Source organism: Pelophylax lessonae (assembly GCF_965119305.1).
Source record: "Pelophylax lessonae genome assembly, chromosome: 9".
NCBI lineage: Eukaryota > Metazoa > Chordata > Amphibia > Anura > Ranidae > Pelophylax > Pelophylax lessonae.
The window spans coordinates 8,396,759-8,412,904 of NC_138776.1; the positions used below are offsets into that span (position 1 = coordinate 8,396,759).

At 41.6% G+C, this 16,146-nt stretch overlaps 1 protein-coding gene and 1 pseudogene across 2 annotated transcripts in view; both read left to right on the forward strand.

Annotated features, from left to right (window-relative positions):
- Positions 1-5,751, forward strand: part of LOC309562588 (solute carrier family 2, facilitated glucose transporter member 3-like) — a 73,812-nt gene extending 68,061 nt beyond the window's left edge. Inside the window, exons 9-10 of the mRNA XM_082266839.1 lie at positions 1,380-1,583; positions 5,210-5,751. Coding sequence (XP_082122965.1) covers positions 1,380-1,583; positions 5,210-5,419 — 414 coding nt within the window. The 3' untranslated portion in view covers positions 5,420-5,751. The remainder of the gene's footprint in view (positions 1-1,379; positions 1,584-5,209) is intronic.
- Positions 5,752-13,916: 8,165 nt separating this feature from the next.
- On the forward strand, positions 13,917-16,127 carry LOC309564160 (prostaglandin E synthase 3-like; annotated as a pseudogene). The gene is made up of 2 exons: positions 13,917-14,155; positions 15,859-16,127. The product of its transcript is annotated as a prostaglandin E synthase 3-like (transcript).
- The last annotated feature ends 19 nt before the right edge of the window (positions 16,128-16,146 follow it).

The following is a 16,146-nucleotide window of genomic DNA, read 5'->3' on the forward strand; positions in this document are numbered from 1 at the left end:
GTACTAACAGCCGATCTCATTTTTTATCCATTTGCTGACTGCCTGACGTACATTTACTGTTGCAAAGTGGCTCTATTGCGCACAATCACGCACGTGTACGTCATTTTGTGCAATAGCCACTAGGTGGCGGGAGTGCGCCGCCGGAGGCGTGGTCGCGTGCTGATTGGACAGAGGTGGGGCCAATCAGTGGGTCCGGCAGACCCGATGTCCGCCAGCCACCCGCGATTGTTCCGGAGAGAGGCAGAACGGCTGTCTGCCTATGTAAACAAAGCAGATCTCCATTCTTGCAGGGGAGAAGAAGAAGATCTTGTGAAGAGCAACCCCACCACAGTTAGAAAGCACCCCCTAGGTACATATTTAACCCTTTGATCGCCCCTGATGTTAACCCCTTCCCTGCCAGTGTCATTAGTACAGTAACAGTGCAAATTTCTAGCGCTGATCACTGTAATCGTGTCACTGGTCCCCAAAAAAGTGGCAAAAGGGTCAGTTAGATGTCCAATTTGTCGCAATGTCGCAGTCCCGCTAAAAATCTCTGATCGCCGCCATTACAAGTAAAAAATAAAAATGCCGTACAAAATATCCCATAGATTGTAGGCGTTATCATTTTTGCCAACCAATCAATATACGCTTATTTGGATTTTTTTTTACCAAAAATATGTAGCAGAATATAAATTGGCCTAAATTTATGAAGAAAATTAGATTTTTGAAATTTTTTTTTATTGGATGTGTTTTATAGCAGAAAGTAAAAAATATACATATATTTTAATTTGTTTGCTTATTGCGCAAAAAATAAAAATTGCAGAGGTGATTAAATACCCCCAAAAGAAAGCTCTATTTGTGGGGAAAAGAGGACATCAATTTTAATTAGGTACAGCATCACATGACCGCGCAATTGTCAGTTAAAATAACGCAGTGCCGAATCGCAAAAAAATGACCTGGTCATTAAGAGGGTAAAACCTTCTGGGGCTGAAGTGGCGAAGGCCCTAAAATTCCAGGACAGTAAAAATAAATTTCCCAAATGACCCCTCCGAGGTATTTAGTAAGAGATATTGAGAGATTTTTGATGTTGCAGTTTTTTGTCACAATTTTTTGGTTACCAACAGCGGTCACTGGAGCAGCCTGCTGTGCGGCCCCAACCCGGAACAGGCTGGATGATGTACATACAGTATATATGTGATTCAGCCTGCCTGTGCCGCCCTGCCACAGTAAAAGCACTGTGGCCATGCGGCAACTGTTATTTTTATGGGTTTGCTTCCATTTCTTCCCTTGCTAACCTAAGTTGTGCACTAGATCCCATTCTCTTTTATAATCTGCACCTTTCTGACCACTTTTCTATTAGTTTGTGTCTAACTCTTATCTCATTATATGGTTCTCTTTAGGAACAGGCCTTTGGGTGGAGTTACCTGAGCATTGTGGCCATCTACCTCTATGTGGCTTTCTTTGAGATTGGCCCAGGACCTATCCCTTGGTTCATCGTGGCTGAGCTTTTTAGCCAGGGACCACGACCAGCAGCTATGGCCATATCAGGCTGCTCAAACTGGACAGCCAACTTCCTTGTTGGGTTGTTATTCCCCTATGCAGCGGTAAGTGGAATGGGATTATGTATGATTTGGTTTGAGGAGAAGCATGTTAATTATAGTACTCAGCTATATTTCCTAAGGTCATCTTGACTCAAGGTTTCCTAAGATCATCTTGAGTTCATCTTGACTCAAGGTTTCCTAAGATCATCTTGACTCAAAGTTTCCTAGAGTCATCTTTAGTCATTTGACTTAAGGTTTCCTAAGGTCATCTTGATTTAATCTTGATTGAAGGTTTCCTATGGTCATCTTGACTCAAGGTTTTCTAAGATCATCTTGACTCAAAGTTTCCTAGAGTCATCTTTAGTCATTTGACTTAAGGTTTCCTAAGGTCATCTTGAGTTAATCTTGATTGAAGGTTTCCTAAGGTCATCTTCAATCAAGGTTTCCTAAGGTCATCTGCACTCAAGATTTCCTAAGGTCGTCTTGGTTCAAGGTTTCCTAGGGTCACCTTAATTTCATCTTGACTCAAGGTTTTTTGAGTTTTGGAGGTTTACATCTCAGCTTCAAGTTATTTTCTTTAGATCAGTTGTAGCAGCTTATGCCTGTGTACACTATGTTAATCATTTCTTCCCTTTTTCAAGATTCAAGGTTTCCTTAGGTCACTTTAAGTTAATCTTGACTTGACTTAGGAACAGGCCTTTTGCTGGAGTTATGTGAGCATTGTGGCAGTCTACTTCTTTGTGGCTCTTTTTGAGATTCGCCCAGGACCTATCCCTTGGTTCATCTTGCTGAGCTTTTCAATAGTAGTCAGCTATATTTCCTAAGGTCATCTTAAATTCATCTTGACTCAAGGTTTTCTAAGGTCATCTTGAGTTCATCTTGACTTAAGGTTTCCTAAGGTCATCTTGAGTTTATCTTGATTGAAGGTTTCCTAAGGTCATCTTGACGCAAGGTTTTCTATGATCATCTTGAGTTCATCTTGACGCAAAGTTGCCTAAGGTCATCTTGAGTTTATCTTGACTTAAGGTTTCCTAAGTTCATCTTGACTTAAGGTTTCCTAAGGTCATCTTGAGTTCTTCTTAATTGAAGGTTTCCTAAGGTCATCTTGACTCAAGGTTTCCTAAGGTCATCTTGGTTCAAGGTTTCCTAAGGTAACCTTGAGTTCATCTTGACTCAAAGTTTCCTAAGGTCATCTTTAGTTCATCTTGACTTAAGGTTTCCTAAGGTCATCTTGACTCAAGGTTTTCTATGATCATCTTGAGTTCATCTTGACGCAAAGTTGCCTAAGGTCATCTTGAGTTCATCTTGACTTAAGGTTTCCTAAGTTCATCTTGAGTTTATCTTGACTTAAGGTTTCCTAAGGTCATCTTGACTTCATCTTAATTGAAGGTTTCCTAAGGTCATCTTGACTCAAGGTTTCCTAAGGTCATCTTGGTTCAAGGTTTCCTAAGGTAACCTTGAGTTCATCTTGACTCAAAGTTTCCTAAGGTCATCTTTAGTTCATCTTGACTCAAAGTTTCCTAAGGTAATCTTTAGTTCATCTTAATTGAAGGTTTCCTAAGGTCATCTTGAGTTCATCTTAATTGAAGGTTTCCTAAGGTCATCTTAACTCAAGGTTTCCTAAGGTCATCTTGGTTCAAGGTTTCCTAAGGTAACCTTGAGTTCATCTTGACTTAAGGTTTCCTAAGGTCATCTTGACTCAAGGTTTCCTAAGGTCATCTTGAGTTCATCTTGACTCAAAGTTTCCTAAGGTCATCTTTAGTTCATCTTAATTGAAGATTTCCTAGGGTCATTTTGACTCAAGGTGTCCTAAGGTCATCTTGGTTCAAGGTTTCCTAAGGTAACCTTGAGTTCATCTTGACTTAAGGTTTCCTAAGGTCATCTTGACTCAAGGTTTCCTAAGGTCATCTTGAGTTCATCTTGACTCAAAGTTTCCTAAGGTCATCTTTAGTTCATCTTAATTGAAGATTTCCTAGGGTCATTTTGACTCAAGGTTTCCTAAGGTCATCTTGGTTCAAGGTTTCCTAAGGTAACCTTGAGTTCATCTTGACTCAAAGTTTCCTAAGGTCATCTTTAGTTCATCTTGATTGAAGGTTTCCTAAGGTCATCTTGACTCAAGGTTTTCTATGATCATCTTGAGTTCAAATTGACGCAAAGTTGCCTAAGGTCATCTTGAGTTCATCTTGACTTAAGGTTTCCTAAGGTCATCTTGAGTTCATCTTAATTGAAGGTTTCCTAAGGTCATCTTGACTCAAAGTTTCCTAAGGTCATCTTTAGTTCATCTTGACTTAAGGTTTCCTAAGGTCATCTTGACTTAAGGTTTCCTAAGGTCATCTTGACTCAAGGTTTCCTAAGGTCATCTTGAGTTCATCTTAATTGAAGGTTTAATAAGGTCATCTTGAGTTCATCTTAATTGAAGGTTTCCTAAGGTCATCTTAACTCAAGGTTTCCTAAGGTCATCTTGGTTCAAGGTTTCCTAAGGTAACCTTGAGTTCATCTTGACTCAAAGTTTCCTAAGGTCATCTTTAGTTCATCTTGACTTAAGGTTTCCTAAGGTCATCTTGACTCAAAGTTTCCTAAGGTCATCTTTAGTTCATCTTAATTGAAGATTTCCTAGGGTCATCTTGACTCAAGGTTTTCTATGATCATCTTGAGTTCATCTTGACGCAAAGTTGCCTAAGGTCATCTTGAGTTCATCTTGACTTAAGGTTTCCTAAGGTCATCTTGAGTTCATCTTAATTGAAGGTTTCCTAAGGTCATCTTGACTCAAGGTTTCCTAAGGTCATCTTGAGTTCATCTTGACTCAAAGTTTCCTAAGGTCATCTTTAGTTCATCTTGACTTAAGGTTTCCTAAGGTCATCTTGACTTAAGGTTTCCTAAGGTCATCTTGACTCAAGGTTTCCTAAGGTCATCTTGAGTTCATCTTGACTCAAAGTTTCCTAAGGTCATCTTGAGTTCATCTTAATTGAAGGTTTCCTAAGGTCATCTTAACTCAAGGTTTCCTAAGGTCATCTTGGTTCAAGGTTTCCTAAGGTAACCTTGAGTTCATCTTGACTCAAAGTTTCCTAAGGTCATCTTTAGTTCATCTTGACTTAAGGTTTCCTAAGGTCATCTTGACTTAAGGTTTCCTAAGGTCATCTTGACTTAAGGTTTCCTAAGGTTATCTTGACTCAAAGTTTCCTAAGGTCATCTTTAGTTCATCTTAATTGAAGATTTCCTAGGGTCATCTTGACTCAAGGTTTCCTAAGGTCATCTTGGTTCAAGGTTTCCTTAGGTCACTTTGAGTTAATCTTGACTTGACTTAGGAATAGGCCTTTTGGTGGAGTTATGTGAGCATTGTGGCCATCTACCTCTTTGTGGCTCTTTTTGAGATTGGCCCAGGACCCTTGGTACATTTTGCTGAGCTTTTCAGTAGCAGTCAGCTATATTTCCTAAGGTCATCTTGACTCAAGGTTTCCTAGGGTCATCTTGACTCAAGGTTTCCTAGGGTCATCTTGACTCAAGGTTTTCTAAGGTCACCTTGAGTTCATCTTGACTCAAGGTTTTTTGAGTTGTGGAGGTTCACATCTCAACTTCAAGTTATTTTCTTTAGATCAGTTGTAGCAGCTCATGCCGGTATACACTATGTTAATTGCTTCTTCCCTTTTTCTTTTGTTTTATTTTACTGTTCTGCGCTTTCTCACAAAAAGCTTGGATGTGGTCCATACGTCTTCCTCATCTTCGTGGTACTTCTGATATTGTTCTTCATCTTCACATTCTTCAAAGTTCCAGAGACTCGCGGACGGACATTCGAGGAGATTTCCAAGGATTTCCAAAAGTCCAAGGGACTGGGTCATGGCGGCCCGAGTAGCAGCGTGGAGTTGACTGGAGTGAAAGTGCCTTCAGAACAGATGGAGTAGGAGGAAAGTGATGGACCTGCACAGAAACTATACTGTAAATAACAGTGAGGACCTTATTCTGGGGACAACTGGTGCATCACAGATTAGCAACAAGTTTCAATGAGGACACAAAGCCGGTTTCTCAAACCGTAAAATAATTGTCCTCTTTTTTTTTTTTTTTCATTATGAAGAAACTCTCTGATGTACTGGGATAAAGGAACTGTGATTAGTATGGCTTGGGAAGATGGTGGGCCAAAAACTCTGAGAACTTCTGGAAGCAGTTGCACGTATTTCAACTTTTTGGAACTTTGGAAAACCAAGCCCTTGAAAGAACCTCTCTTGTATATGACAGCAGCTGGTTTCCTCACCAGATTGTGCGGTAAAATAGATGGGGCTTTGATATCAGGCACAGTTAGGGGTGTAATCAGTCCAGTAACAGCTCTTGGCAAGGAAGACTGAGGCAGGACATGAATTCCACCACTGTTTACGAGACATTTTCATAACTAGGGGTTTATACAGTAACGGGAGTGAAGGTATGCCAGGTGATGTAACCAGGGCTTTTTTTCTCAGAGAATAGGTGCAGGAACTCCCCCTTCTAAGTTACTTTGTGTCTCCGCCCCCTACCCTCCTCCGAGCACTAACCCTTGGTTCCACCCCTTCCAACCTCCGAGAACTAATCCTTGGCCCTTGGTTCCACCCCTTCCAACCTCTGAGCACTAACCCTTGGTTCCACCCCTTCCAACCTCCGAGCACTGACCCTTGGTTCCACCCCTTCCAACCTCTGAGCACTAACCCTTGGTTCCACCCCTTCCAACCTCCGAGCACTGACCCTTGGTTCCACCCCTTACAACCTCCGAGCACTGACCCTTGGTTCCACCCCTTCCAACCTCTGAGCACTAACCCTTGGTTCCACCCCTTCCAACCTCCGAGCACTGACCCTTGGTTCCACCCCTTACAACCTCCGAGCACTGACCCTTGGTTCCACCCCTTCCAACCTCCGAGCACTGACCCTTGGTTCCATCCCTTCCAACCTCCGAGCACTGACCCTTGGTTCCACCCCTTCCAACCTCCGAGCACTGACCCTTGGTTCCACCCCTTCCAACCTCCGAGCACTGACCCTTGGTTCCACCCCTTCCAACCTCCGAGCACTGACCCTTGGTTCCACCCCTTCCAACCTCCGAGCACTGACCCTTGGTTCCACCCCTTCCAACCTCTGAGCACTGACCCTTGGTTTCACCCCCTACCCAGCTTCCAGTACAGCCCCTTTTAGAGAATATAGAGCCACGTATAATTTTGTATCGGAATGTATAGAATTAGGTTATGATAACAAGAAAAGCAAAAAAATAGACCCCCCCACAGTCAGCAGCAATAGATCCCCCCCAGCAGCAATAGACTCTCTAGCAGCCAGGAACAGTGAACCCCTCCCTAAACAGTAGATCCCTTCTAGCAACAATTAACCCTCAGTATCAAAAGATCCTCAACAATAGATTGCCATGCAAAAATAGATCCCCTCCAGCAACAATAGATCACCCAGCAGCCAGCCTCAGAGTAGACCCTCCAGCACCCATTGGAGGTGCCGGAACTGCATTCCCCCACGTTCCCGCTGAAAAAAAGCCCTGGATGTAACCCATACCCCTACCCATGGGTGCTCAACCTGTGGCCCTCAAGCTGTTGCTGAGCTACAAGTCAAATCATGCCTTTGCGAGTCATGCATCAGCCTTGCAATGCCTCATGGGACTTGTAGTTCCGCAACAGGGCCCTGTGGAGGGCCACAGATTGAGCACCTACGACACCATCCAATCAGAATTAATCTATCACTGATCTACAACACAAAGTAGTATTATGATGGCGCCAACAGGTAGTAATACACGATCCACACAAACCTCCCTTAAAATGTATAAAAAGGGGAGCACCAATGGAGAGTAGGAAGCACAAGAGAAGAAAAACAGTCTCTGGATTGGGGTAAAAGTCCACCAATGTAACATATAAAGTTCATGGAATCACGAAGGACAGGTGAAGATTACACTCCCAGTCAGGGCCGGGACAAAGGGTGGGCAGGAGGGCGGCTGCCCTGGGCGCGATGGTTTATTGCAGGGATGGGGACGCCCTGATCCTAACTCTATGGGAAAGGGGGGGCGCAGTTTGGCATCTTTGCCCTGGGCCCTGGACGACCTTGTCCTGGCACTGCTCCCAGTAGCCAGCTCCACTTGAGACAGGAACAGATTTCTGGAAACACGAAAATCAACACAAGTGGGCGCCAACTAAGTGTAGTATTAACCACGTACCGACTGCCCAGCGACTATTTACGTCGCTCGTTCAACGCTAAATACCGGGGTTATGGCAGCAGATAGCTGCCATAGCCCCGGTATTTTTTTTAAACGGCAGGCGATCGGCTTTCAGATAAGGGCGGTCCCAGCGGCGGATTCGCTGCGGGTTCACCCTTACGGTGCAGCTGAAGAGGCCCCCCCCCCCCTCCCGCCGCGCTCCGGCCGTTTTCCCCGCTTACCGGACCCAGGTAAAACGATCCGGTCCTGGATCCTCAGAGACAGGAAGTCGAGTGAGGGAAAGATAGCCCCCACCCGACTCTATGGTCTTGGAGGACCGGAGCGACGTCAAACGTCATTGCCTAGGAACCGGTTTAAAGGGCCGATTTTTTTTTCAACTATTTTTTTTTCTTTTCTTTTTTTTAGTGTAGTTGTGAGATGTGAAGTAAAAATAAAAAATAATAAATAAAATAAATAGGAAAAAAAAAAGTTAAAGCGCCCTGTCCCCGTTAGAAGCGAACGCATACGCAAGTCCCGCCCACATATGTAAGAGGTGTTCAAACCACACATGTGAGGTATCGCCGCGATCGTTAGAGGGAGAGCAATAATTCTATCCTAGACCTCCTCTGTAACTCTAAACTGGTAACCTGAAGAAATTTTTAAAGTATCGCCTATGGGGATTTTTAAGTACCAATGCCTGGCGCCATTCCGCGAGCGTGCGCAATTTTTGAAGCATGACATGTTGGGTATCTATTTACTCGGCGTAAAATTTATCTTTCACATTATGGAAAAAAATTGGGCTAACTTTACTGTTTTCTTATTTTTTTTATTCAAAAAAGTGCATTTTTTCCCAAAAAAATGCGTTTGGAAGACCGCTGCGCAAATACGGTGTGATAAAAAATATTGCAACGATCTCCATTTTATTCTCTGGGATCTCTGCTAAAAAAAATATATATAATGTTTGGGGGTTCTAAGTAGTTTTCTAGCAAAAAAAAAAAAAAAACTAATTTTAGCATGAAAATACCGAGTGTCAGAAATAGGCGGGGCCTCGAAGTGGTTATTAAGTATTTTAACTGTATTAAAAGTAATATTAAAGGTTTGTTGTTTTTTCATTTTTCCCTGCTCTGTGTAATGGTTTTGCACAGAGCAGCCCTGAATCTCCTCTTCTTCTTTGATCCCCCACCGGCGCTTCTGGCTCCTCCCCCTTTACCAGTGCCCTCCAATAGCAAGCTGTTTGCTATGAGGGCACTAATGCATGCTCACTCCCAACCAAAAAAAAAAAAAACCCCACCCCTGCTCTCCCCTTATTGGCTCACTGGCTATGATTGACAGCAGTGAGAACCAATGGCTCCTGCTGCTGTGTCTCAGCCAAGAGGAGAGGGAGTGCTGGGAGAGCCAAGGCTCCCGTGCACAGCGCTGGATCGAGAGGGGGCTCAGGTGAGTATTAGGGAGGGGTATGGGGGTTTGAATTCATGCATTGAATGCGCCCTCAGCCTTTACAACCACTTTAAAAGGCCAAATAAAAATTCACAAGGACAACTAAGTGTAGTATTGATAAGTGTTATAATGATAACAAAAGGCTTGAGACGGGAACAGATCTCTGGAAACACAATAAGGAACACAAGGGGGCGCCTTTTTCCTATTATAATACTTATCAATACTACACTTAGCTGGCGCCCATTGTGTTTCCCGAGATCTGTTCCTGTCTCAAGCCTTTTAATATCATAATACCTATCAATACTACCTATCAATACTACACTTAGTTGGCGCCCCCTTTTATTGTGTTCCCAGAGATCTGTTCCTGTCTCAAGCCTTTTAATATGATAATACTTATCAATACTACAATTCATTGGCGCCCCTTGTGTTCCTAGTTGTGTTTCCAATGATCTGTTCCTGTCTCAAGCTATTAAATATTATAATACTCATCTATACTACACTTAGTTGGAGCCCCCTTGTGCTCCTTATTGTGTTTACAGAGATCTGCTCCTGTCTCAAGCCTTTTAATATTATAATATTTATCAATACTACACTTTGCTGGCGCCCATTGTGTTTCCAGAGATCTGTTCCTGTCTCAAGCCTATACTATTATAATACGAATCAATACTACACTTAGTTGGCGCCCATTGGGTTTCCAGAAATCTGTTCCTGTCTCAAGCCTTTTAATATTATAATACTCATCAATACTACACTTAGTTGGCACCCCATTGTGTTCCTTATTGTGTTTTTCAGAGATCTGTTCCTGTCTCAAACCTTTTAATATCATTATAATACTTATCAATACTACACTTAGTTGGCGCCCATTGTGTTTCCAGAGATCTGTTCCTGTCTCAAGCCTATACTATTATAATACGAATCAATACTACACTTAGTTGGCGCCGATTGGGTTTCCAGAAATCTGTTCCTGTCTCAAGCCTTTTAATATTATAATACTCATCAATACTACACTTAGTTGGCACCCCATTGTGTTCCTTATTGTGTTTTTCAGAGATCTGTTCCTGTCTCAAGCCTTTTAATATCATTATAATACTTATCAATACTACACTTAACTGGCGCCCATTGTGTTTCCAGAGATCTGTTCCTGTCTCAAGCATTTAAATATTATAATACTTATCAATACTATACTTTGCTGGCGCCCATTGTGTTTCCAGAGATCTTTTCCTGTCTCAAGCCTTTTAATATTATAATACTCATCAATACTACACTAAGTTGGCGCCCCCTTGTGTTCCTTATTGTGTTTCCAAAGATCTGTTCCAGTCTCTAGCCTTTTAATATCATTATAGTACTTAACGATACTACACTTAGCTGGTGCCCATTGTGTTCCCAGAGATCTGTTCCTGTTTCAAGCCTTATTAAATATTAAATCATGATAATACTCATCAATACTACACTTGGTTGGTGCCCCTTCTGTTCCTTATTGTGTTCCCAGAGATCTGTTCCTGCCTCAAGCCTTTTAATATCATTATAATACTCGTCCATACTGCACTTAGTTGGCGCCCCCTTGTGTTTCTTATTGTGTTTCCAGAGATCTGTTTCTATCTCAAGCCTTTTAATATCATTATAATACTCATCAATACTACACCTAGTTGGCGCCCATTGTGTTCCTTATTGTATTTCCAGAGATCTGTTCCTGTCTCAAGCCATTTAATATCATAATACCTATCAATACTACACTTAGTTGGCGCCCCCATTTGCGTTCCTTTTTTATTTATTTTTTTGACCACGACAAACCAAAAACAACTTTCTACCTGCCTTGCCCATCATCAATACCTCTTCTACTGAATGCCTCTGTTAGTGTTACAAGGATGTAGGGAAAACCCCCTTTAATATTGTCCTGGCTGCTGTGTCATCATTGTACATACCGGTATCATGTGTGAGTGTGCACTATTGTTTTAAAGGTCAAAAGGTAAAGTGCAGTAACCCATAGCAACCAATCAACAATCATTGTTCTTTATAAGTGGTTGGTGTGGGTAACCGCCCATCATTTTTTTTTTTTTTATTTTATTTAATAAGCCTATATATGGTATATAATGCGGTAATGTTGAGGATAATCAGGTTCTGTAATAATAAAAGGGAAATATTATTATATTTATTACAGGTGTGATGTTAAAATATATTTTTTCTACATTTTAGATTCTATTACATCACTAAAGATTCCTCTGTTCCACATTCTTCATTTATTTCTTCCCCTCATATCACGTGTGAGGTGTTATTTTTACATTATAATTATTATAAAGAGTTCCTGTCTCCGCCCATTTTATTCACTTACTACCGAATAGCTGTGCAATACTGGGGGCTAATTACTGACTAAGAGTAATTACCAGGCCTTTCCTCAGCAAGAACACCAGGGGGCGCAGTTGTGGCACTTCTGTACACTGAATGTATGCTATATTGTCAAAAGTATTGGGACGCCTGCCTTTACACACACAAACTTTAACCACTTCTGGATCGTAAGGATTTTCCCCCTTAACCACTTAAGCCCCGGAGGATTTGGATGCTCAATGACCAGGCCCTATTTTGCGATTCGGCACTGCGTGACTTTAACGGACAATTGCGCGGTCGTGCGACGCTGTACCCAAATGAAATTGACGTCATTTTTTCCCCACAAACAGTGCTTTCTTTTGGTGGTATTTGATCACCTTTGCGATTTTTTACTTTTTGCGCTATAAACAGAAAAAGAGCGTCAATTTTGAAAAAATATTATTTTTCAAATTTTTTATATAAAATTCCCCCCCAAAAAATGTAAAAAAATCAAAATGTTTTTAACATTTTAGGCCAATTTGTTTTATGCTACATATTTTTGGTAAAAAAAACCCCGCAATAAGCGTATTTTGATTGTTTTGCGTAAAAGTTATTGTGTTTACTAACTAAGGGAAAGATTTATGTCATTTTTATAGTTTTTTTTTTTAATGAGTAATGGCGGCGATCTGCGATTTTTTTTGCAGGACTGCGACATTGCGGCGGACAGATCGGACCATTAACTGACATTTTTGACACTTTTGGGGGTACCAGTGACATTACTACAGTAATCAGTGCTATACATATGCACTGTTACTGTAAAAATGACATTGTCAGGGAAGGGGTTAACTTTATTAGAGATCCAGGGGTTAAGTGTGTCCCTAGGGGTGTGATTCTAACTGTCAGGGGGCGTGGCTTGTGATGTAACCACAGAGACATGCGATCCTACATAGCAGGATTGTATGATCTCTGCTGTTACACCAGAGAGAATGACAGACGGCTTTGTTTATATCAGCCGCCTGCCTTTCTCCCTCTCCAGCGGGAGATCGCGAGTGGCCGGTGGACATCCGAGCCACCAGTCACTCGCGCGAGGATGGCCGTGAACGAGCGGGGGCGGGAGCGGCCTCTGGCGGCGTGCGCGCGCCCCCTACAGGCTCCTGGGCAAGAGACATAGTACTTCGTCACTTTGCCCAGGAGGGGCTGACTGCCGCAGTAAATGTACTTGCGGTGGTCGGCAAGTGGTTAATGACCAGGCCATATTTTGCGATTCGGCACTGTGGTACTTTAACTAAAAAAATTGCGCGGTCGTGCGACGCTGTACCCAAAAACAATTAATGTCCTTTTTTTAGCCCACAAATATATTTCCCATATTTTTTCTGCACTGGGTTGTACTAGAATGGGATAAAATGCATAAAAAACGCACTGGAAAGCACATTTTACCCCCTTTAACCAGTTATGGATCGGAAGGATTTGCCCCCTTAATGACTGGGCCATTTTTTTGCGATTCGGCACTGCGTTACTTTAACAAGAAAAATTCCGCAGTCGTGCGACGCTGTACCCAAATAAAATTTACGTCCTTTTTTCCCCACAAACAGAGCTTTCTTTTGGTGGTATTTGATCACCTGTGCGATTTTTATTTTTTGCGCTATAAATAAAAAAAAGAGAAACAACTTTGAAAAAAAAACACAATATGTTTTACTTTCTGCTATAAATCATTCCCAATAAAAAAAATTTTATATCAAAATTGTTTAACATTTTAGGCCAATTTGTATTCTGATACATATTTTTGGTAAAGAAAACCCAAAACCGCATGTTTTAATTGGTTTGCACAAAAGTTATCGCGTTTACAAACTACAGGATAGCATTTTGGACTTTTTATTTATTTATTTTTTGTTTTTATTAGTAATGGCGGCGATCGGCGATCTGCGTTTTTTGGCAGGACTGCGACATTGCGACGGACAGATTGGACCCTTGACTGACATTTTTGATACTTTTTGGGGACCGGTGACATAAATACATTAAACACTTCAGCTCCGGAAGGTTTTGACCAGGCCATTTTTTTGCGATTCAGCACTGCGTTACTTTAAAAAAAAAAAAAATTCCACAGTCATGCGACGCTGTACCCAAATACCATTGATGTCCTCCCCCCCCCCCACCCCCCACAAACAGAGATTTCTTTTGGTGGTATTTGATCACCTGTGCGGTTTTTATTTTTTGCGCTATAAACAAAAAAATAGCGTCAATTTTCAAAAAATAACAATATTTTTCAAATTTTTTTATATAAAATTCCCCCCAAAAAAAATGTAAAAATCTAAATTTTTTAACATTTTAGGCCAATTTGTGCAATAAACAAAAAAAGAGCGATAATTCAGAAAAAAAAAAACAAAAAAAAACAATATTTTTTTTACTTATTGCTATAAAACATTTCAAACAAAAAAAAAATCAATTTTTTTTATCAGTTTAGGCTGATTTGTATTCTGCTACATATTTTTGGTATAAAAAAATACCAAAAAGAGAGCACGGGGAGGAGTAGAGAAGCGTGCGGAGGACGCGACGAGAAGAGCAGCGTGGAGCGTGCACGGAAAGCCGGGGGAACTGTAGCAACATGCAACCGGCATCCACAAAGTGTTACGATAGGAGGGATTATGTTTTTTTGTGGAGTTCTGTGTTGAGGACAGCAAAGAAGTAAAAATAGACTTTGAGAAGAATAAGTTAACTTTCAGCTGTCTGGGTGGAGCTGATCATGTTAACCACTTAAGCCCCGGAAGATTTTACCCCCTTCCTGACCAGGGGGTTTTTTGCGATTTTTTCCTGCGTGACTTTAACGGACAATTGCGCGGTCGTGCGACGCTGTACCTAAACGAATTTCAAGTCCTTTTTTTCCCACAAACAGAGCTTTCTTTTGGTGGTATTTGATCACCTGTGCGATTTTTTGATCATGCGCTATAAACAAAACAAAGAGCGTAAATTTTGCAAAAATAATATTTTTCACTTTTTTTATATGAAATTCCCCCAAAAAAATTTAAAAATCTAAATTTTTTAACATTTTTGGCCAATTTGTTTTATGCTACATATGTTTGGTAAAAAAAATCGCAATAAGCGTATTTTGATTGGTTTGCACAAAAGTTATCGCGTTTACTAACTAAGGGAAAGATTTTTGTCATTTTTGGTGTTTTTGGTGTTTTTTTTTTTAACGAGTAATGGCGGCGATCTGCGATTTTTTTTGCGGGACTGCGACATTGCAGCGGACAGATCGGACCCTTGACTGACATTTTTGACACTTTTGCTTTCTCCTTTGTCAACTTAGGCCACGACTGGCCAGATTCTCCTTTTCGTAAACAACACAGGACAGATCTGTCTGTTCTTTTATGTTTGGACTCATTTGGTTCAATAGACTGATAAAGTTCAACCTCATTTAAATGTTTAACCGCTTGCCGACCGCCGCAAGTAGATATACTGCGGCGGTCACCCCCGGCCAGGCAAAGTGACGTATATACAGTATACGTCACTAGCCTGTGACCGGTTAGTGAGCCAATAGCGGGCGAGCGTGCGCCCGCTGAGGTGCGCGCCCGCCCCGACCCGTTCACGGAGGAGTCCGCGCGTGTGACCGGCGGACCCGATGTCACACTACGATCGTCTGTAGAGCGGAAGAAAGTCAGGCGGCTTATGTAAACAAGCCGCCTGTCATTCTCCCCTGGTGTAAAAATGGAGATCAGACGGTTCTACTATGTAGGACCATTGATCTCTGTTTTTACACCAATAGCCATGTCCCTATACAGTTAGAATCACGCCCCTAGGACACACTTAACCCCTCCCTCTCCAATACAGTTAACCCCTTCCCTGCCAGTGTCATTTTTACAGTAACAGTGCATATGTATAGCACTGATTACTGCAGTAATGTCACTGGTAACCCCAAAAGTGTCAAAAATGTCAGTCAAGGGTCCGATCTGTCCGCCACAATGTCGCAGTCCCGCAAAAAAAAAGAAATCGCAGATCGCCGCCATTATGCGTTAAAAAAAAAAAACCACCAAAAATGACAAAAATCTTTCCCTTAGTTAGTAAACGCAATAACTTTTGCGCAAACCAATCAAAATACGCTTATTGTGATTTTTTTTTACCAAACATAGGTAGCAGAAAACAAATTGGCCAAAATTAAAAAAAAAAAAAATTAGATTTTTACATTTTTTTTTGGGGGGGGGGGGAATTTCATATAAAAAAATGTTAAAAATATTGTTATTTTTTCAAAATACACGCTCTTTTCTTGTTTATAGCGCAAAAAGTAAAAAATCGCACAGGTGATCAAATACCACCAAAAGAAAGCTCTGTTTGTGGGAAAAAAAGGACGTAAATTTTGTTTGGGTACAGCGTCGCACGTCCGCGCAATTGTCCGTTAAAGTCGCACAGCGCCGAATCGAAAAAAGTGGCCTGGACGTAAGACAGCAAAATCCTCCGGTGGTAAAGTGGATAACAATTGGAAAGATTGGGAAGATGATTCTGATGAAGATATGTCCAATTTTGACCGCTTTTCAGAGATGATGAACAACATGGGAGGAGATGAAGATGTAGACTTACCAGAAGGAGACGGTGCAGATGATGATTCACCAGACAGTGATGATGAAAAAATGCCTGACCTGGAATAAAGAGACATCCTGTGCTTTTGGGAAAGGAGTGGGAGAATGGGAGGAAAGAATATTTCGAAACACTCTGCAACAGTTGCCGATACCCAAGTTGTAAATTGTTTTGCACAGC